At 40.1% G+C, this 23895-nt stretch overlaps 1 protein-coding gene across 1 annotated transcript in view; it reads right to left on the bottom strand.

The window, feature by feature from the left end:
- The window catches only part of DISC1 (DISC1 scaffold protein), a gene marked incomplete at its 5' end in the record, with an annotated part of 362504 nt that overhangs the window by 22146 nt on the left and 316463 nt on the right, over window positions 1-23895 (bottom strand). Inside the window, one exon of the mRNA XM_080822819.1 lies at window positions 2512-2788. Within this exon, the coding sequence (XP_080678945.1) occupies window positions 2512-2788 (277 nt within the window). The remainder of the gene's footprint in view (window positions 1-2511; window positions 2789-23895) is intronic.

The raw sequence follows: 23895 nt of genomic DNA, 5'->3' as shown, positions 1-23895 counted from the left end.
CCTCATCAGATCGATTTTATTGTCCTCATGTGGGGGCCCGGGGCGGGGAGGGGTGCTTAGCAGAAGAGTAAACACAGCCTTCAAGTGTCCTAACTAGGATCTGAGCTCCAGGCTCCTTTCGCCACACTATACCGCCTCCCCACATAGCCCTGAGCCAAGAACCACTGATTCCAACATCTATGGCCTCGTTCTTAAATAGGTGGGTGTTATTTTTAAAATTGTAGTCACCTTTGTAAAGCAGTAAATAAAATTCATTCTGGTGTAAAGTTACAGATCTATGCACACAGTCGTGTAACTACCACCGAAATCAAGATATGGGATGCTTCTATCTCACACACACACACACCCCCACATGCCTTCACATCGCTTTTTGTGAACAATCTCTTCCCTCACCCCAATTCGGGCAACGACTGATCTGTTTTCTGCTCCCATGATTTTTCCCTTTCCAGACAGTATCGGCCATCTGAACCCTTCCACCGGTGATGAACTCGAAGGGCGTTCACCCTTCTAGAAACCCAGAAAAGCATCACAGGAACAGTAAGTGGGCTGAGGCCTGGCACAGGACACAAGACAGCACCGAAAGCCAGCAAAAGCTTCAAAATACCCTCTGGCTCTCCCACCCCGAAGGAAGCAGCAAAAAATTGTGGGAAAGCTTCAGGATTTCAGTAGGTGGAGAGGAGGTGGGAGTTGGGGGCAGGGAGGCCCCGGAGCTTAGAGAAGGAGCCACTGTTGCTCTACTACTCCCTGGGGTTACAGTCTGGGCCTCCTCCTCACCAGAAAATTCAAGTATCATTCTGTGATAAAGTTTCTACGTTATTCACCCTTGACTTTGCATTGCCTACTTCATAGCTCTGTTTTCCTATAGTCAGATGGGCAGGTGCTCGTAATTGTGTGGGAGAAGAAGAATCCTCTTAGAGCTGGGAATGTCATCCGCCAGAGAGCCTGGAGGGACAACGGGCACGGAAGGGAGGGAGGGAGGGAGGGAGGCTCCCCCAACAGGTGGAATTTGCTGAATCAGTCCTGACCCATGTCCCAGGGGACCCTATCCCACGCCTGGCTTGGCTCCTGTCTTGTCTCCTGGCCGTCCCGGGTACTGAATTTCTGGGAGCCCATCGTAGACAGTCAACCCTACTTTCAAAGGCTCAGACCCAGGGCCTGCAGTATTTTCAGCCCAGAGCTGTGACCCCCTGGCTTAGGTGGCACTTCCCCTCCGCACCAGAATCTTCTTTCCCGCTGGCAGACTGCAACAGGCGGTGAGTTTTCAACAACTCCACCAACAGGGCTGGTAGCCACCTGCAGTGCCCAGCTAACGAAGGACTTGCGACCATCGAGAGCCCAATTTAAAGCCTAACTTAGGAGGCCAGCAGGATTCCAGGGAGTGACAACAGTCCTCTTTCTCCTAAGGTTATTCAATTCAAATATGGGATCAAGTACCAATTTCCCAAACAGTCCAGAAGGCAGTGATTGCGGCCCACATTGTCAGTGAGTGTCTGGTCCTACAGATAGGACAGGCAGGCCTGCCTGGAGGAGTTGGGTGGGGTGGGGGGGGCGGGGGGGGGGGTAAAAGTCCAGGGAGGAGGGGCACGTCTAACGTCACATGTGAGCCGTGAACGTGAAGTGACATGTTCCTTCAGCCTCACCAGGATTTTGTTTCCTTTTAATTCAGAACACCTGAGTGCCTGGTCAGAAAAGAGCTCGAAAGCGTCCTGGTGTGGTACTGAAATTAGGGGGGGGAAAAAGTTGCCTAGAGAACGTTCATTGAAAAGTGTCTTATTAGGGTTGGAGGGAAAGCGGTGGGGGGAGAGATGGACCAGGGAGAGAAGGGGAGGGGAGAGTGGGGAAAGAGGGGAGCAGAGGGGGGTGGGGGAGGGAGGGGAGAGGAGCTCTTCTCTGTTAATCTAGGTCGCCTTGGAGTAAAATGGTAATTAAATAAATCCACATTTTAATTATATATATGATATACACATATGTATATATCATAAGCCAAGTATCAGGGTTTTTTTAAAAAAATGCAAAGAGTATATTACAAATAGCCATTATGACATTGTTTGGGCCAAAACAAAGGGATGCAAACATATATTTTGAATGTTTGATTCTAATCAATACTAATGTATAGAGAGATATTCTAATAAATACTGATATATAGATTCTAAACATATAATTAAATACACACGTGACACATATAACAGTATACACAACAATATGTTCTATACGGCATATATGCTGAATGCTATATATATTAATTATATACCAGATTTATATTCTAACTCTAGCCATTAAATTAGAACATAGAACTAAATATGCCACAAGTGATTCTTTTTGCTCTTTTATATTTTAAACTTCCACAAAAACTCGACATTATTTTGTAATCGTATTCCAGGATTATTAAAACCTTCAAAAGTTTGCACAGTTTGATGGGTCGCCCTCCCAATATTTACTGTTCCCATCTGCAGTGTGGCCCCAAATACCCCTCTGGGTGGGGCCCCAGTGAGGCTATAGAGATGGACAGACCTCTTTCTGTTCGCTGCCAGCAAAGTACAGAGATGGACTCGGGTGAGCCTTCCAGTCTTCGAAGGCCTGCAAAGGGGTCTTCCTCCCAACTTCAGAGTGGAGCCTGGGGGAGATGGCAAGAGTGGGTGGACAGACAGATCCCACTAAGTCATCTGTCTGATTCTCGTCTTCCGCAGACAGTGTGCCTGTGGCCTCCTGGAGCTGTAGGCTCTGGATAAGCAACCGACAAGCTTCCAAGTCAGCTCCCCACACTTTTCCAAGGAGTGGACACTTGCAGCTGAAACAGAGGGGAAACAAAGGCAGGAAGACTTATTCAGTGATGTTTCGTTGACGCTAAAAGTTAGTGCGTCATCTTACACCTAACAACTTAATTTCATATACTGGTGGATTGTTTCAACCAGAAGGTAGAGAGGGGTCAAATCTGTATACCATCAAGTAACAGTGAAATAACCAGTGGTCCTTCCTAGCTCCTGGTTCTGCAAGGACATCCAAGATCTGGTGTATTTTTCCAGACTCAGCGGTCCAGTATAACACAGCCCCTGCTCCTGCCTGTGCTCCAGCCCAGCTGGTTTCCTTTGAGCCCCTAGACTTTTCCAACTCTCCCAGCTAAGTGCTTTTTCATGTGCTATTTCACATCACATGCCTAGGCTGTCCCTCCCCACCATGCCTACCTACCAGTACCTACTCACCCAAGTAACTGAGTGCAGCAGCGCTTGGGTAATACAAACCATAGCACCAGACCAGCAGCTTCAGTGGCAGAAAACAACAGAGCAGAGTGGACTCTGGCTAGTAAGAAGAACATACCCATCTACAGGGAGCCCTTCGTCAGCTCAGGCCAACTACAGTTTTAATTCCAACTAAAGGAATACAGGTTTGATGTTCACAAAAAAAAAATTGATTTTTCATGAAAAGTAAAAAATCTGAGATTTTACAGGAAAATATACATTTTTCTCCCATCCACTCAACTTCTGGCTGGATATTTTCTAGACATCTATCTTCCTTTTAAAAACCCTTCCTTCTACTATGTCTAATCTGCTGTTCAATTATCTATTGTGTTCTCAATTTTAGTTACTTTGCTTTTCAGTTCTATAATTTTTATTTCATTTTTTTCTACATTTCAGTTCTATGGTGGAATTAATTATCATCATGCCCTCTAGCTACTTAAACATATTAATCATGATTCATTTAAAGCCTGTATTTATAAATGATGAATTCAGGAGGGAAAAGAATGAGACAGAAACATTATTGAGATATGAACTGAGGATGTTAAGATATTGACAAGGGAAATCAAACTACACATTCAGAAAACACTACAGTTTTAAAACAGGGGGAAAAAATCAAAGGAAAAAAAAAAAGAAATGCACCTGGGTCATCCTAGTGAAACTGCTGAACACCAAAGAAGCAGGCAGATGAAAGAAGGCATTAACTTCAGAGGAACAATAATATGAGTGATAGAAGCCAAGAGACAATAAAACAGCATCTTTAAAATGTTGTGAGAAAATAACTGTCAATCTATAAATTATACAATCATTTTCAATTTCCTTCAAAAGTAAAATAAAGATATTTGCAGATAAATAAGAACTGAAAGAATTCCTTGACAACACATCCAGAATAAAGGAAAATGATCCTAGCTGAAAGCAAGGACAGGCATAAGGAAATGTAAAACAATGGGAAGAGTAAACATGTGGATAAATCTAAGTAAATGTGGATGTAAGAAACAGCAGTAATTTCTTTTGCAGTCTAAAATATGTGTCAGATTAAAATACATGACAACCAGCGCAAAAAGAAAGAGGGTCCTTGTGTTGTCCAGAAAGCAAAAGAGTGCTCATTTATATCAGACTTTAAAAAGTCAAAGATTCATAAGTAATCCTCTATGGTAATTATAAAACAGAGAGGTTAAAAGAATGTATAACTGACAAGCTAATATGAGGGAACATTTTAAAAATTAAACATACTTAATTATGTAAGTATTACTTTAATCAAAGCAATAAAGGAGACAGGAATGAATATGATACAGATGGGGAAAATGGTAAAAGTAGAAATATTTATGCCCAAATATATTAAGATTTACATTAAATATAAATAGACAAACATTGTATTTAAAAGGCATAGTTTTTAGACTATAATTAAACATCAAAATGTAATTATATGTTGCTTACAAAAGGAATACATTAAATATAAGGATACAAACTGATCACAAGTAAAAGGGTAAGAATGATACATTATGAAAGCATTATTAAAGACAATAATTGTCTTTTGTGGGAAAAGGACAGTCTTTTCAATATATTGTACTTATGTCAATGAATATCATTACAGGAAAAAAATCATGATAACTGGCTCACATTATACAAACATCAATTTCAGGGGGCGTCTGGGTAGCTCAGTGGGTTAAAGCCTCTACCTTCGGCTCAGGTCATGATCCCAGGATCCTGGGATCGAGCCTCGCATGGGGCTCTCTGCTCGGAGGGGAGTCGGCTTCCCCCCCCCGCCCCCGCTTCCCTCTCTGCCTACTTGTGATCTCTGTCTGTCAAATAAATAAAATCTTTAAAAAAAACCACATCAATTTCAGGTAGATTGTAGATCAAAATATGAAAGTTAAAACATTAAAACCTCTAGAAGATAATGTAGGATAATATCCTTATGACTTCATCGTAAGCAAAGATCTTTTAAAAAAGATATAAAAAGGACAAACCTTAAAGAAAACAAATGATAAGTTTGACTTCAGTTATATCATGAACTTATATATTCATGAATAAACACCACTGAGAGAATGAAACTCTAAGCATGGTAAGCTCATAAACATAAGGCTGGGCAAAAACAAAAGACAAAGAGGAGGCACAATGATTCCATTTACTTTGTATCTGAGAATATGCAAAACTAATTCATGGTGTTAGAGATCAGGATGGCTACTTTGGAGATACGGGGGGTGATGACAGGGAGAGGCACAAGGAGGGTTGCTAGTGTCCTGAAAGTGGTTTATTTCTCCATAGTGGTGATTTATACGAGAGCACTCGTTCTGTGAAAATTCATCAAGCATACACGCACGATGTGCGTACTGTCTACTTAGTGTCATATGGCTATCTAAAATAATAAAAAGAGAAGACAGATTTTCTGAGCCATGTTCTGCAGCAAAAGAACTGGAGTGGAGTCTCATCCACACCAGAAGCGACAGTCTTTAGTGAGGCACGCCAGACTCATTTCCTACCTTCCTCATTGTAGCCAATCTGACAGGTGTAAAGTGGCCTCTTGTTCAAGGTTGCAACTCTCCACTGGGATCGGTTTGCGGCCCACTCAGATCGTCTCCTGTGAATTGTCCTTTCATACCTCTTTGCCTGCTTATTCTTTTCTTGAGTTCCCCATGCTTTTTCTGAGGCCTTTATTGAAAGACGTGTTTTATTACCATTTCAATGTCTTTATTTTTATACTCCACCTAAAATTTTTATTTCTTCTCGGGTCCAATTTAACCCCTTATCTCCTTTATAGAAATCAACCCATTTTCTAATGGATTTCCTATATATTAGAATGTTTGTTCCTGATTTTTAAAATGATTTTTAAAGCAACTTGTCTTCATGCGTAAAGGCAATTCTCCTTTTCATTTTGTTTTATGTAGTATTCTTCTTGATTTATCTTGTGCAGTCTTATCAGAGGTTTGCTATCTTATTAATCTTTTCAAAGAACTACCTTTTGTTTTGTTAATCCTTGATATTGATTTTTGTTCTCTATTTCCTTGATTTCTAATCTTATCTCTCTATATCTTTGGATTTATTATCTTTTTATTAGCTTCCCTTGTTCAAGCTTAACTTGTTTGTTTCCTTTTATTTTTTATCTTCCTCTCTTGCCACTTTAATTTTCTAGTAAATATATTCAAATCTCTAAATTTTTGTCTGAGTCCTACTTTAACCATGCCTAAAATATGTTTAAGTTTTAAAACTATTAAACATTTTAAATGTGCAGAGAAATACGGGAAATAATTTAACAAACATTTCTAGGCCTACTGTCAAACTTATTGATTTTTAATATTTTCCTGTAATTGCACCTGATTGACTTCTGGAATTTACAACATTATTGTCCCGCAAATTTTACATTTAGACTTTCATTGTCTTTCCTCATGATTCCTTTAAATCCAATGACCATTAAATAGTATGTTTTTCAATTTCTAGAGAGACGAGGTTTTTTCCAGCTCCCATTTCTATTAGGCTGATATCTAATTGTATCACATAATGGTCAAGAATAAACTTTATAAAATTAGTCAAGGTTCCCTCTATCACCTGCCACTTGATCACTCTTTGTAACTGTCCCACATGTATCCAAAAGAAATGAGTGTTCTGCTGCATCTAAAGTTAAGGCACATTATTAAAATTTTTTATACATTTGCTTTTTTTCTTCTCTGTTTCATCTACCAGTTTCTGAGACAAGTGTTTTAAATTTCCAACTGTAATTCTCGATTCATTTATTTCTTCCCACCATTCTACTGATTGGTTTATGTATTTAGGATTATGATGTTGGACATATATGTTCCAATCATTACATTTTCTGCTGCTTCTTTTTAGTTTATGATGATCTTTGTTAGTATAATATTTTAGCCTTAGAATCTGCTTACTTTGCTATTATAATTGTTACTCCAACTTTCTTTTAGTTCAATTTTTTTCTGGCTTAGATATTTTCCACCTTTATCATCTATCTATCTATCTATCTATCATCTATCTATCTTTTTTTTTTTTTTTTTCCAAAAATGAATCCAGGGATGCCTGGATGACTCAGTCAGTTAGGTATCCAACTCTTGGTTTTGGCTCAGATCATGATCTCAGATTCATGAGATCAAGCCCTGAGTCAGGCTCCATGCTCAGTAGAAAGTCTGCTTGGGATTGTCTCTCTCTCTCCCTCTGTCCCTCCTCTGTTTGCATGCATGCTCTCTCTCTCTCTCTCTAAAATAAATCAATAAGGGGCACCTGGATGGCTCAGTTGATTAAGCCACTGCCTTCGGCTCGGGTCATGATCCCAGGGTCCTGGGATCGAGTCCTGCATCAGGCTCCTGGTCCAGCAGGGATCCTGCTTCTCTCTCTGCCTCTGCCTGCCACTCTGCCTGCTTGTGCTCTCTCTCTGACAAATAAATAAATAAAATCTTAAAAAAAATAAGTCAATAAATCTAAAAAAAAAAAGAATCCAATACAAAAACATCTTGCTGAATTTTATAAAAATCCTTTCTGGGGGAACCTGGGTGGCTCAGTGGGTTAAAGCCTCTGCTTTCGGCTCGGGTCGTGATCCCAGGGTCCTGGGATCGAGTCCCGCATCGGGCTCTCTGCTCGGCGGAGAGCCTGCTTCCTCCTCTCTCTCTGCCTGCCTCTCTGCCTGCTTGTGATCTCTGTCTGTCAAATAAATAAATAAAATCTTAAAAAAAAAAAATAAAAATAAAAATAAAAATAAAAAAAAATCCTTTCTGGGATTTTATTTTGGGATTGGTGCCATTATTGTGTAATTGTTGTTATTTTTCTTATTAATTACAACCAAGATTCTTGATCTTTAGAAAGTTTTATATCTTTCTTTTTTTCCTACCTTTTTCTTTTTATTTAGTTCACATACAGTCATGAAAAAAATACAGAGATCTCATGTACTTTTTATCAAGTTTCCTGCAATGATAACAGGTTGCAAAACTATAGTACAATATCACAACCAGGGAACAGACATTGATCCAATCCACTGATCTTAATCAGCCTTCCTCTCATTTGTGTGTGTGTGTGTCTATAGTTCTGTACAATTTTGTCACTTGTGTAAGTTTATGCATCCATCACCACATTCAAGATACAGAGCAATTCCACCACCAGGAGGATCCCTATGCCTCATTTTATAACCATACTCCCCTGTTCCACCTTGCCCCCCATCCCTAGACTCTGGAAACCACTATCTGTGCTCCATTCCTAAAAATTGTTTTCACTTCAAAAGTGCTATATAAAGCTATATAAATGGAATCATAGAGTGTGCAGCCTTTGGGACTGGATTTTTCATTCCGCATAGTTCCCTGGAGATTCATGCACTCCTTTTCATTGGTGAGTAGTACTCCATGATATGTTTATGCCACAGTTCTTTTAACTGTTGACCTGCCAAAAGACACCTATGATGTTCCCAATTTGGGGATTTTATGAATAAAACTTCTATGAGCATTTGTATATGGGTTTTTGTATGAAGTTAAATTTTGATTTCTCTGAAATGACCAAGAGTACAATTGTTGGGTTGTATGGTAATTATGTATTTCACTTTTAAAAAACTGCCACATCGTTTTCCAGAGGGACCATACCACTTTACATTCCCTCCTGCAATGTATGAGTGATCTAGTTTCTTTGTGTGGTCACTAATTTTGGGGGCTATTATTTTTTCTGCTATTATATAGTGATAGTTCAGCGTGGTTTTAAGTTTCATCCTTCTCATGTAAAACGATGTTGAATCATCAATTCAAGTGCTTATTTGCCACCTGTATATCCTCTTTAGGGAGATGTCTATTCATGTATTTTGCCTATTTTCTAGCTGTATTGACATTTTTTACCATTTAGTTTTAAGAATATATTCTCCCTTTATCCTAGACACTAGTCTTTTGTCAGATATGTGGTTTGCAAATATTTTTTCACAGTCCGTAGCTTGCTTTTCCATCCTCTTCACACAGGATTTGAATGAAGTCCAGTTTATCAATGTTTCCTTTTAATGAATCATGCTCTTAGTGTCAAGTCTTCGACATCTAGCCTAACACTCCTATATTTTCCCAAAAGTCTTATACTTTTATAATATACATGTAAGTCCATGATCAATTTTTTATATAAAGTATGAGATTTAGGTTGAAGTTCATTTTTCGCCCTGTGGATACAGAATTCGGGGCTGATTGTTTTCTTTCATCATTTGAAAAATGTGCCACTTCTTTTTGGTTTTTATGGTTTCAGGTGAGGAATCTGCCATTATCCAAATCAACGTACCCCTGCAAGTAATACATCATTTCTGTCTGGCTGTTTCAAGGTTATTTCTCGGTCTTCTAAGTTTTCAGAAATTTAATTCTGATGTGTTTGGTGTGTATTTTTTTTTTAATTTATTCCAAAAAAGGATGTTCTTAGCTCTTGAATCTGTAGGTTTGTGTCTTTCACAAAATTTTGGAAGTATATAGCCATTATTTCTTCAAATAATGAATTATTTTTTCACTCTTCTCTTTCTTGGATCCAATGATATGTGTTGGATATTTTGTTATTGTCCCACAGGTCTCTCGCGCTCTAACTTTTTTCAGTTCATTTTCTTTTGTTCATATCAGGTTAATTCAGTTGTTCTGTTCTCAAGTTTGCTGACTTTATCCTCTGTCATCTTCACTCTACGATTGCATCTTTCCACTGAGATGTTCTGTTTCATATTTCCAGTTCTATAATTTCCACTTGATTCTTTTTTGTAACTTCTCTACCTTTGCTGACATTTTCCTTTTTTGCACTTATTTCAGTAGAATTTGTAATTGCTTATGGAACTTTTTTTTAAAGTTTTTTTACTTATTTGAGAGAGAAGGGGGAGAGAGAAAACATGCATGTGTGAGCAGGGGAGTGGGGCCACAGGGAGGGGGAGAGAGAGAATCCTCAAGCAGGCTCCCCGCTGAGAAAGGAGCCCAACATGAGGCTCAATCCCAGGGCCCTGAGAGCATGTCCTGAGTTGAAATCGATAGTCAGACACTCAACTGACTGAGCCACCCACATGCCCCGGAACATTTTTCATGATGGCTGCTTTAAAATCCACATCACACGATTCTAACATCTGATTCATCACCATGTTGAGCTCAGTTATTGTCTTTTCTCATTCGAGCTGTGATTTCCTTTGCTTTTATATTACGAGGGATTGTCAATTGTATTCTGAAAATTTGGGCCATTAGGATATTGTGAGTCCTATTTAAATCCCTTTCTGAATAAACTTAAATTTATTTTAGAAGGCAATAATCCTGTTAGGTTTATCACACAGGTCCTATCCTCTTTTTATGGGCTATGGTTAGTATTACATTTTCTAGATATTTTGAGGCTATATTTGAGGCTAGATTTTTTTACTAAAACCTGTTCATTTTTTTCATAAGTTTTCTATTTCATCAACAGTAAAATTTACTAAGGTTTTTTTTCAAGCCTTCTCTCACGTATCTCATACTGTCCTCCTGGACTTATTTTTCATCTTGTTAAAACACTTCATCTAAGAATGTTTCAAAGAATATTGGGTATGGCAAACCTTTTAAAGACTTCCGGTCTGAGAACACTTTTATTTCACACTGAAACATTAAATAATAATACAGCTTAATATTCTGGATTCAACACTCTGAAAATATCACTCCATAGCCTTCTTGCAGACTATGTTGCTATGGAAAAGCCTGAGTCTAACTCTTATTCCTCTATTAAAGATTCTATTTGTTCATTTGAGAGAGAGAGCACGTGCGCAACAGAGAGAGCACAAGCAAAGGAGAGGGGCAGAAGGAGAGGGAGAGAGAGGAGCAGAATCCCCACTGAGCAGGATGCCCGACACAGAGCTCATGCGAGGACCCTGAGATCATGACCCGAGCTGAAAGCAGACACTGAACCAACTGAGCCACCCAGGTGCCCCTAATTTGTTTTCTTTTATAGTTGATCTTCTCTTAGGATTTTCTCCTTGTCTTTGTTATATATAATTTTTAACTACAACCTATCGATGGTCTACCTCTCACCCTTTTCCATCCTATCTGTCTATTTGTTTGATACTCTGTTAAGCTCATCTGCCTAAAGCTTTATATCCTTTCCTTCTTCTGGCCAACTTTCAGTGCCTGGTCTCTCAAATACTTCCTCCCTCTCCTCTACTGCTTTCTTTCCTTCTGGGATTCTTTTCATAGGAATGTTGATCAAATACCTCTATTCTGTCTATTGCTTAATTTATCTTTTTATTATTTTCCTTCTCTCTGTCCCTGATACCATCCAAATGCCTTCTGATAGCCGCTGGCTCACTAATTCATTCTTAAGCTGAATTCATTAGACTGCTCAACTCACTTACTAGGACTTTTTCTTTTCAATTTTTATATTTTGCCTTCTCCAAGTCGCCCATTGGGTTTCTCCTTGACTTCTTGTTTTACTTCGTGTCTCCAATATCCTCCCTTATCTTTGGAAAATACTTAATATGTTAACTGAACATTATGCACCATCAGGGATAAGTCCTTCTGTTGTTCTTTTAAAGGAATTACTCTCCTAAGAAGTCCCATTTATTTTCCACGTAAGTTCATATTTCCTTGGACACATTAACTACATTGGTTGGTGAGGAGTCTTTGGAGAAGAGGATAATGTCAGTGTGCTGATTTCTGCCCATCCTCTTAAGGGTAGGTGGCAGGTGGGCGGGACACCATCTCAGGGAAAAGGTCCTCTCGTGGAACATTCTATACTCCTGTACTTGCAGAAATCCATACTCCCTCCATTTTAATTATCCACCCCTCAGGGAACAGGGAGGGCTAGGGGAATTTTCAAGATCCAAACTATCTGTCTGATGCCCTCCCAAGGCAGTGCTTCTCTGATGCTGGTTTTCCAGTCCTTTCTCCCTGCCTCACCAGCTGGCAGGTGCTTGTCTGTTTCTAGAAGTGATGGGGTAGGCACCGGCCTTCCCAGGCAATGCGTCTGGAAGAAAAGGGCATGTCTGAAAGCCTCTTCTCCACTTTATCATGTTTCTTCCCCACATGGGGCCCAAATCACCTTCAGCTGCCTGACGGGTTCTCAGTAATTTTTTATTGTTAACTTGACAGATCCATCAGCATCTTTCTGACTTCCAGTGGTGAGGCCAGGGCTGCATTCAAGGGACAGATCCAGTAGCCCAGTTCTCATAACTAAGGAAAAAAGTTTGCTGCTTCAATCAACTGTTTCCTACATTATAACAATTTGCATATGGTAAGTTCGTATCCATTTGCTATTTGGAAAACTATATTTTGTGTAACTTTTGAGTGAAAATGGGCTCAGCCTGAAATATCTCTGAGAATGCACACATCAAAGTGTCAAAGTCCACAAGCCAATTTTAGAGACTCCTGCTGAATGGTGAGTAAATCATGTAGATGTAAAATTTCAGGGCTTTCTTATGGCCCCTATAATAATTTCATCAAGCTTTAGATTTTTAAAATATCTTTTTATTGATTTCATTTGCACTAAAGAGAATAATGGTTGATTTCTAAGTCTTGGGATGCTTTGCCATTCCTGCTCAGGAGAGTAATTAGGTCATTAATAATAATTCCTTAAGTGAATGACTCACAGCTACTTGAGCTATGTGAGATCTTTGGTGATGTTTTACAACCAGTAATGAGGTAATTTAAAGATACAATTTCAGTGTTTGGGGGGAAAGTTCTTGAATAGAGAATTAAGATTCATCATTTCTGTTCCTCCTGCCAGTTGGAAGTAAAACGAGGTCTAAGAGAGCATCCGATCGTGGCTTGAATCTTTATGGAACCAAAGCATGTGTGTGTCATTTATGGCAAATAATAGTAAGAGAGAAGACAGACGGGAAGTTTGCAGGCAAGCTTCTACCCATTTTCAGAATGGAAATATTGCATTCTAACATAGACACCAATGGTTTCAGCTCTTGGCACCAAACTTTCTTTCTTGACTTATTAATATTTTCACTTCAAGGATATTAGCATTTTAACCTAATTCTTTGGAAACTTTAAGGATAACCAAGTCTTCTTACAAAGCCATAATGGAATAAAATATCAAACAAGTATGTGAATACCCTGTAGTACTAAACTGTCACTGCAAATTGTTTAAACACTTCTAGTCCTCATGCTTCTGAAATCTTTTCATTCCCTGGGCAACAATGACTTAATCTCTAATCTTAAAAAATTGTTGTTATTAGAAATATGTCAATTTTGCAGGGAGAAGACAGCATGGTAGAGAAGTAGGAGGTGCTGTTTCAACCGGTCCCCTGACATGAGCTGATTATCTACCAAAGAACTCTGATCACCCATGAAATCAGCCCAAGATTAGAATTATACACTTCTGGATCTCTACGGGGACAGAAGACGCCAGTGGACAGAAGCAATCCAGGGTGCACCTTGCCTGCACCATGGGTGATACGTTCAGCAACACATCCCTTCAACCACCTCTCACCAAAATGATTAGGAGGAATGCCCAACAGAGGAAAAATTCAGAGACTGTGCCCTCTCCATCAGAGCTATTGGATATGGACATAAACACTATGTCAGAAAGGGAATTCAGGCTAACAATTATCCAGGCAATGACTAGGTTGGAGAAAACCTTTAATGATAAAATGAAATTGATTAGGACAGAAGTGAAAGACACCAGGGAAGATGTTAACAATGCTTTAAATGAGTTCCAATCTAATCTAAATTCTCTAACAGCTAGGGTAACTGAGACAGAAGATAGAATTAGTGATCTAGAGGACAAACTGATAGAGAAAAAGGATCAGGAGGAGGCCTGGAACAAACAGCTTAGAAGCCATGAAAACAGAATTAGGGAAATAAATGATGCCATGAAATGTTCCAACATCAGAATTATTGGAATCCCTGAGGTGGGGGGGAGAGAAAGAAAGAAGACCAGAGGATATAGTTGAACAAATTCTCCATGAAAATTTTCCCAATCTGGCAAATGGAACCAGCGTTTGTGTCCTAGAGGCAGAAAGGTCTCCCCCCATGATCATAGAATCTAGAAAGACCTCAAGACACCTGATTGTGAAAATGATGAATCATAATTTTAGACAGGAGCTCTTGAAAGCAGCTAGGGGGAAGAGATTCCTTACGTACGGAGGAAGGCCCATCAGAATAACCTCAGACCTGTCCACAGAAACCTGGCAAGCCAGAAGGGGCTGGCAAGATGTATTCAGGGCACTAAATGAGAAGAACATGCAGCCAAGAATACTTCATCCAGCAAGACTGACATTCAAAATGGATGGAGAGATAAAGAGCTTCCAAGACCGGCAAGGTTTAAAAGAATATGTGACCACCAAGCTGACACTGCAGGAAATATTAAGGGGGGTTCTATAAAAGAGAAGGTTTATTAAAGAAGGTTTATTCTATAAACCCAAGAATATCATTGGACAGAAATTTATGGAGACAATCTATAGAAACAAAGACTCCATAGGTAACACAATGTCAATAAAAACATATCTCTCAATAATCACTCTCAACGTGAATGGCCTAAATGTGCCCATAAAATGGCACAGGGTTGCAGATTGGATAAAACGACAGGACCCATCCATATGTTGTCTACAAGAGACCCATGTTGAACCTAAGGATACACCCAGACTGAAAGTGAAGGGATGGAGAAGCATCTTTCATGCCAATGGGCCTCAAAAGAAGGCCAGGGTAGTGATTCTCATATCAGATAAATTAGATTTTAAAGTAAAGACGGTAGTCAGAGATACAGAAGGACACTAAATCATTCTTAAAGCATCTATCCACCAAGAGGACCTAACAATTGTAAATATTTATGCCCCCAATATGGGAGCAGCCAATTACATAAGAAAACTGTTAATCAAGATAAAGAGTCATATTGATATGAATACATTAATAGTAGGGGATCTTAACACACCACTCTCAGTAATAGACAGATCATCCAAGCAGAAAATCAATAAAGAAACAAGAGCATTGAATAACACATTGGACCAGATGGACCTCATAGATATATACAGAACATTCCACCCTAAAACAACAGAATATTCATTCTTCTCGAGTGCACATGGAACCTTCTCCAGAATAGACCACATATTTGGTCACAAATCAGGGCTCAACTGATACCACAAGATTGAGATTATTCCCTGCATATTCTCAGATCACAATGCTTTGAAACTGGAGCTCAAACACCTGGAATTCAAACACCTGGAAGCTAAAGACCATCTTGCTTAAGAATTCTTGGATCAAACAAGAAATCAAAGAAGAACTTAAACAATTCCTGGAAACCAATGAGAATGAAGACACTTCAGTCCAAAACCTATGGGATACAGCAAAGGCAGTCCTAAGGGGGAAATATATAGCCATCCAGACCTCCCTCAAAAAAACTGAAAAATCCAGAATACACCAGCTGTCTTCACACCTTAAAGAATTGGAGAATCAACAACAAATTAAGCCAACTCCACACACAAGAAGGGAAATAATCAAGATTAGAGCAGAGACCAATGAGATAGAAACTAGAGATACAGTAGAACGCATCAATGAAACTAGAAGCTGGTTTTTTTGAAAGAATCGGTAAGATCAATAAACCACTGGCCAAACTAATCCAAAAGAAAAGAGTGAAGACCCAAATTAATAAAATTATGAATTGAAAGGGAGAGATCACAACTAACACCAAGGAGATAGAAACAATCATCAGAAATTATTATCAACAGTTATATGCCAATAAGTTAAGCAACCTAGATGAAATAGATGCATTCCTGGAAAACTATAAACTTCCAAAACTGAATCAGGAAGAAACTGACAACCTGAAAAGGCCAATATCTAGTAACGAGATCGAAGCAGTGATCAAAAACCTCCCATAAAACAAGACCTGACGGATTCCCTGAAGAATTCTAACAAACTTTCAAAGAAGAAATAATACCTATTCTCCTGAAGGTGTTTCTAAAAACTGAAGCAGAAGGAAAACTTCCAGACTCTTTTTATTAAGCCAGTATTACCCTGATCTCCAAACCAGGCAAAGACCCCACCGAAAAGGAGAATTTCAGACCAATGTCCCTGATGAATACGGATGCCAAGATTCTCAACAAGATCCTAGCTAATAGGACCCAACAGTGCGTTAAAAAGATTATCCACCATGACCAGGTGGGATTAAACCCTGGGTTGCAAGGTTGGTTCAACATTTGCAAATCAATCAATGTGATAGAACAAATCGATAAGAGAAGAGAGAAGAACCACATGGTCCTCTCAGTTGATGCAGAAAAAGCATTTGACAAAATCCAGCATCCGTTCCTGATTAAAATGCTTCAAAGTATAGGGATAGAGGGAACATTCCTCAACTTCATAAAATCTATCTATGAAAAACCCACAGCGAATATCATCCTTTTTCCAATGGGGAAAAGCTGATAGCCTTCCCTTTGAGATCAGGAACATGACAAGGAGGAACAGGAACATGACAATCAGGAACATGCCCACTCTCACCACTCTTGTTCAACATAGTACCAGAAGTCCTAGCAACAGCAATCAGACAACAAAGAGAAATAAAATGTATTCAAATTGGCAATGAAGAAGTCAAACTCTCTCTCTTCGCAGATGACATGATACTTTATATGAAAAACCCAAAAGACTCCACCCCCAAACTGCTAGAACTCATTCAGCAATTCAGTAATGTGGCAGGATACAAAGTCAATGTACAGAAATCAGTGGCTTTCTTATACACTAACAATGAAAATACAGAGAGGGAAATTAGAAAATCGATACCATTCACTATAGCACCAAGAACCATAAGATACCTGGGAATAAACCTAACCAAGGAGGTAAAGGATCTGTACTCGAGGAACTACAGAACACTCATGAAAGGGATTGAAGAAGCCACAAAAAGATGGAAGACCATTCCATGCTCTTGAATCAGAAGAATAAACATTGTTAAAATGTCTATACTGCCTAGAGCAATCTATACTTTCAATACCATTCCGATCAAAATTCCACTGGCATTTTTCAAAGAGCTGGAGCAAATAATCCTAAAATTTGTATGGAAACAGAAGAGACCCTGAATTGCTAAGGAAATGTTGAAAAAGAAAAACAAAACTGAGGGCATCATGTTGTCTGATTTCAAGCTTTACTACAAAGCTGTGATCACCAAGACAGCATGGTACTGGCATAAAAACAGACACATAGACCAGTGGAACAGAGTAGAGAGCCCAGATATGGACCCTCAACTCCATGGTCAAATAATCTTCGACAAAGCAGGAAAAAATATACAGTGGAAAAAAGACCATCTCTTCAATAAATGGTGCTGGGAAAATTGGACAGCTATGTGTAGAAGAATGAAACTCGACCATTCTCTTACACCATACACAAAGATAAACTCGAAATGGATAACAGACCTCAACGTGAGACAGGAATCCATCAGAATCCTAGAGGAGAACATAGGCAGTAACCTCTTCAACAACGGCCAGAGCAACTTCTTTCAAGATATGTCTCCAAAGGCAAAGGAGACAAAAGTGAAAATGAATTTTGGGGACTTCATCAAGATCAAAAGCTTCTGCACAGCAAAGGAAACAGTCAACAAAACAAAGAGGTAACCCACAGAATGGGAGAAGATATTTGCAACTGACACTACAGACAAAGGGCTGATATCCAGGATCTATAAAGAACTCCTCAAACTCAACACACACAAAACAAATAATCACTTCAAAAAATGGGCAGAAGACATGAACAGACACTTCTCCAGTGAAGACATACAAATGGCTAACAGACACATGAAAAAATGTTCATCATCACTAGCCATCAGGGAGATTCAAATCAAAACCACATTGAGATACCACCTTACACCAGTCAGAATGGCCAAAATTAACAAGACAGTAAACAACATGTGTTGACGAGGATGTGGAGAAAGGGGAACCCTCTCACACTGTTGGTGGGAATGCAAGTTGATGCAGCCACTTTGGAAAACAGTGTGGAGATTCCTTAAGAAATTAAAAATAGAGCCTCCCTATGACCCTGCAATTGCACTGCTGGGTATTTACCCCAAAGATACAGATGTAGTGAAAAGAAGGGCCATCTGTACCCGCAGTGTTCATAGCAGCAATGGCCACAGTTGCCAAGCTGTGGAAAGAACCAAGATGCCCTTCAAGGGACGAATGGATAAGGAAGATATATACTATCGAGTATTATGCCTCCATCAGAAAGGATGAATACCCAACTTTTGTATCAACATGGATGGGACTGGAAGAGATTATGCTGAGTGAAATAAGTCAAGCACAGAGAGTCAATTATCATATGGTTTCGCTTATTTGTGGAACATAAGGAATAACACGGAGGACACAGGGAGATGTAGAGGAGAAGGGAGTTGGGGGAAATTGGAGGGGGACATGAACTATGAGAGACTGTGGACTCTGAAAAACAATCTGAGGGGTGGGGGTTAGGTGAGCCTGGTGGTGGGTATTATGGAGGGCACGTATTGCATGGAGCACTGGGTGTGCTGCATAAAAATGAATTCTGGAACACTAAAAAGAAATTTAAAAAATAAATAAAAAATTTTTAAAAAGAAATATGTAAATTTCATTCTTTGGTCTTCTAGTTTCCAAAAAAGAAAAATTAACATAATTTTTCCCCAAACAAAGATATTTGGACATTTTAGTCTTCTTCCCAAAATGCAATATGACAAAAGCAAATGTAATATACAAATGAGCATTTGTCTAGGAAACTGTAGTAGACACTGCTGTTTGCTAAGCCAACATCCCTTCTTATTTTCATCCTTCCTAACAGAACTCAGGTAGTATTCAGGTAAGAACCCTCTCCCCTTAGATCATCTTAGATGGTGACCCCTCCCTAGATCTTCAAACAGAGTGTAATTAGATGAAAGCAATCAACCTATGACATTCTACCAGACAAGCCTTTATAGTCTAGAGGCTGGTAACACAGATGGCTGAGCTGAACTCAATCTAACCATGTCTTGTCATCCATGCTGGGATGGTGGTCAGTGGGGAGTAGATTTTCATTCCCTCTCCCAACAGCAATGAATAAAGAAACCACCGCATCTATCTTGTGACTCTAATGGAGCCAGCCTCTAGACAAAGCTACTGCATTATGAATGGAAATGGTTAAAAAGATAAATGGAAAAAATCTGGTTTTAAGTCTGAACTGCTGAATCATCCAACCCAAATGCCCATCCTACTCTTGTTTAAGCCAATCAGAGCTGACGTTCCTATTAATTGTGACCAAATACATAGCCGATTCAACCAAAGTCACATGATTCTGACCGGAGTTTAGCCTCTGCTACAAAGTTTGGTGACCTTTGGGAAATGCTTTATCTCCATTTGAACTTCTACATTTGTAATATAACATCTCATGCCTCTCTCAGAGGACAGATTATAAAAAGAAAGCTGCAAATTACACATGCCACCTATAAAAGATGAGTAGTAGTAGAAAAAGCACATAACTCCTCAAAACCTTGAGTCGTAGAGACACTAATGCAATGAAAATCACTTTAAAATGTGCATGGTATATGGTGGCCAAGATGTAGCCACTGTGGTCCTTACTAGTTTATGATTCTTCTATTACTATGTTAAAAATAAAGACTGGATGAGAACAATGATTAATTCCACCCAAGATTCAACCCGCCAACAATAATAAAAGATATTTTGCAGAAGGGTGATGCAATGACTCATCACCATCAACATTGTCTTCGTCACCACCACTACTGCCACCACCACTGTCATTAATAGTTATTGCTCAGGAGCTTTTCTAAGGATTGTTAATCCTCAAAACAGCCTTATGAGGTAGGTAGCACTGCTACGTTGTAGAAGTTTAAACACATAATTCAAATTCTTTGACATTCCCATAGTCCGGAGGTTGAGTCTACACGCTCTCCTTTTGAATCTGGTCTGGCCTTACCGACTTTCTTGTTATCAATGGATCGTAGAAAGAGCAATGCCAACAACTTCTGAGGCTAGGTCAGAAAAGGCCATATAGCCTTCACTACATGTTTTGGGACCCTTGCTCTGAGGGAAGCCGAATGTCATGCAAGAAGTCGACCCACTCTGAAATCGCCACATAGGAAAGACTGTAGTCAGTCACCTGGTCAATGGCATTGGGCGAGATCTCAGCTGAGGCCTGCTATCAGCTGCCAGCCACGGGAGTGGGCCACCTTGCCTGTCCACAGCAGAGCTCACAGAACTGCCACATCAGCCTCACGTCGCAACCCCGAGCGAGGACCGCCTAATCAAGCCCTACCCGAGTTATGACCCACACAATGGTGAACAAAGGAAAACTGTGCTGGGACAGAGCTCTGTTTTGCCAGGTGAGAAAATTACGGCAACTTCAGAAAGCAAAGAGCTCTTCTGACCACCAGCCTCACCAGCTTCCTTTTCGTATTGTGGATGCATCCAACAGCCATGGATTCTAGAGGCTAAAATCCACCTCTGCTGCCTATTTAAAACTCTAGGTAACAAGTTACTTTTTTTCCCCTGCATCCCTCAGTAGTAAACACCGGGTAAGGGAGGAACGAGAACACCACCAGAAATAACTAGAGAGATAATTATCTGGAACAACTACCGAACACTCAGTTTTAAGACCTGAAGTCAAAGTCATCAGGGATCCCCATCACACCACTCCTCCTCTTATATTCACATTTTCTATTTCTGTCCCACCACCTGCTCTGCTCGGGGTGGCTCACAGAGTATGACACACACTGGGCCCTCATGTGTTAGAAGAGTAAGTTGAATGGAGGCCAGAAAGCACGGTCACTTTCTATATGTTTCTTTTATTCAACGCCCATGTCCAACCACAGACTCTATGTTGAGAATATTGTTTGGGTCTACATTTCGCCTTCATGACTGCTACCCCAAATTAAGCATTTCATTTCTTCACCCCCAGGAAAGTTGCAAATAGTGATGAGCTTTTCCACCTTCAGATATTTCACTCTTCCAACCTGTTCCTTCTCCTATCGCTCCAGAAATGTCAGTGGTTCCCATTGCTTGCTAAATGGAAAGTAAAGTCTTTCGAGTTCTTTCCCTTGACCTCAGGCCCGCCCTGGGCTCCTTCCCCGTTGTTCTCCTCTGCGTTCCCAGATGTCAGCAGAGTGGACCACTTGCTCTGGCTGGGACAAATGTACAAGTTTCACATTACAGATGACCATTTTTCATGCCTTTCTTCAGAATCTTCACCCATTAAAAGCCAATCAGTTCATCAAGGCCCATCTCAAATGTCACTTTATTTTTTTTAAAGATTTTGTTTATTTATTTGACAGACAGAGATCACAAGCAGGCAGAGAGGCAGGCAGAGAGAGAGAGGAGGAAGCAGGCTCCCTGCTGAGCAGAGAGCCCGATGCGGGGCTCGATCCCAGGACCCTGAGATCATGACCTGAGCTGAAGTCAGAGGCTTTAACCCACTGAGCCACCCAGGCGCCCCATCAAATGTCACTTTAATAAAGAACTCTTCCCTGATCCCCACACTGTATGTAGTCTCCTCTCTCTCAATCCCCATGGTATTTTGCCGTACTTGTAAGACCCTCATTACCCCATGCCTTCATGTCTGGGTTGTGTGTACAGATACCTTCTACTGTGCATACTTACCGAGGTTTCAGAATATTGCAGACTCATTTTTTTAATCCTGTGAAACATCTAGTTTAGCAAGGTATTAACCACAATAGGAACTCAGTAAGTACTTAATCAACTGAATGAACTTTTAGGGAAGTTACATTTAAAGGACTGCTCCAATTTGGAGCAAAGAAAACAATTAGGTTTTTTTAAAAAATCCATCCTAATGAAGGTTAACAGAGGGAAAGCTTTCTCTGATAAGTGATCCCTGGACTGATTACATGAAAAATTAAAGTCTCGGGGTAGGTCTCAATATGCCACTGTGTTTGGCCAGAGTGACACTGGCTTCTAAGTTGTTCAGTAACTGAATGGAAATTTTAAATTATTTGACTACATTGAAGTGGGGAAAAGACTTTCTAAGCAAGACACAAAACCTTGAAGTCAAAAAGGGAAAAAAAAAAAAAGGTGATAAACCTGAAACCATATATATTTCAACTTCTACTTGGCAAAAATCCCATAAATGAAAGTCAAACTACAAATGGCCTATTAGGAAAAAAGTATTTCTGGCACATGTGGCATAGTCCAAGAGCCAAATTCTTTAACCTTTAAAGGGTTTTGAAAATCAGTAAGAGAAAAAGCAAACATCCCAAGAGAAAACAGGAAGACTGGGCAGAAGAGAAACACAAGGGGCCAAGAAACACATGACAAGGTGACTGGCCACATTCAGAGCAGACATGTACCACCTGGGAAACAAGAGTCTCCGCATGGTACGATCTGCTCTTTTCGGGGTAGGGGACAAATCAGTACCCTTTTTTAAGGAAAGTAATTTGGTAATATTTATCAAAATTAAAAGTGCACTTGGTCTTTGAGCTGGCTCTTCCACTTCTCAGCATTTATCTTACAAATATATTCAGACATAAGAGAGAGAGAGAGAGAACAGTAATTGCATCAAGAGAAATGATGGGAAAACGAATGGAAAAAACTAGAATTGACCACATTCACTGTCGCATACCATGCGACCGTTGACAACAGAAGGCCAAGCTCTATCTCTTACAATGGAAAGATTTCCAAGAAAAAATTAAGGGGAAATAAAGCACAGAACAAATAGTATTCTGTTGTGATCCCATTTGAACTTCTTAAAAGTCACAAAAGGCAGGCATATGTATCCAAACAAGCTTATGCGTGCATGAGTGAGGTATTTCTGGAGGAATATACTTATTTCCTCACGATTGGGGTAGGGACAAGGAGTTTTTACTTCATATTTTACCCCTTTCTGTTGTATTTTTTTTTCTTTCAAAGAAACCACAGGAATCCTTTACTTTCATAACAAGAAATAAATGTTAAACTTTAAAAAAATTATCCACTTCTTGGGGGCACCAAGTATCCATTTCTTGGGCGGCTCAGTCGGTTAAGCAACTGACTCCTGATTTCGGCTCAGGTCATGACCTGAGGGTTCTGAGATCCAGCCCGGGGCCTGGGGTTCCATGCTCTTTGGGGCGTCTGCTTGAGATTCTCTCTCTTTTTCTCTCTGCCCTTCCCCCCAACTCACACACTCTCTCTTCCTCTCTCTAAAATAAATAAATAAATCTTTTTTAAAAAATCATGCACTTCTTTCCCTTCTGCCATTTTGCCAAATTTGGCACAGTCCTTAGCCTTGATGCTAAACTTCTCCCAGTTTGCAGAACCCCTGTCATGGACTGTGCGGCCCTGATTTGATCCGCGCAAGCTGGAAGTCAGGGGCGTGGCTTCCTAATCAGAGCCTCTGTGAACCCCGGGGGCCGGGCCGCATTCAGGCCCGAGAGCTACAGGCTAAATTGGAAGCACACGCCCGCACTGTGGGCAGCCAAGGAATTTTAAAGGGAAACAGGAGCGAGACAAGAAGGAGAGAGCACGCCTTGTAAATCACCTCTCCATGCATCCCCTGGGTCCCTTCCAGGAGTGCAACTCGGAAGGAAAAGGGACTGGTCTGACCAGACCCGACACTGTAGGTGAAATATCTTACCCTTCCTACCTCTCAGAACATGCCACTCTCCAAAGAGAGCTCATCGTAAAGGTGAGCAGAGCGGATGGAAGACGGACCTGCTGGAGAGCTCACGCCCCAGGTATTTGACCTGACGGGTGTGCAGGCCAAAGCACTAAGGAAGGGAGGATTCTGTGCAGCTGAGCAGACGCGTCTATCTAGCTGCTGGGAAAAGAAAATACAGAAATGTCCCCAAACTATCTCGT

The sequence above is a fragment of the Martes martes genome, assembly GCF_963455335.1.
Source record: "Martes martes genome assembly, chromosome: 14".
NCBI lineage: Eukaryota > Metazoa > Chordata > Mammalia > Carnivora > Mustelidae > Martes > Martes martes.
This window is presented reverse-complemented; position numbering and strand designations above follow the sequence as displayed.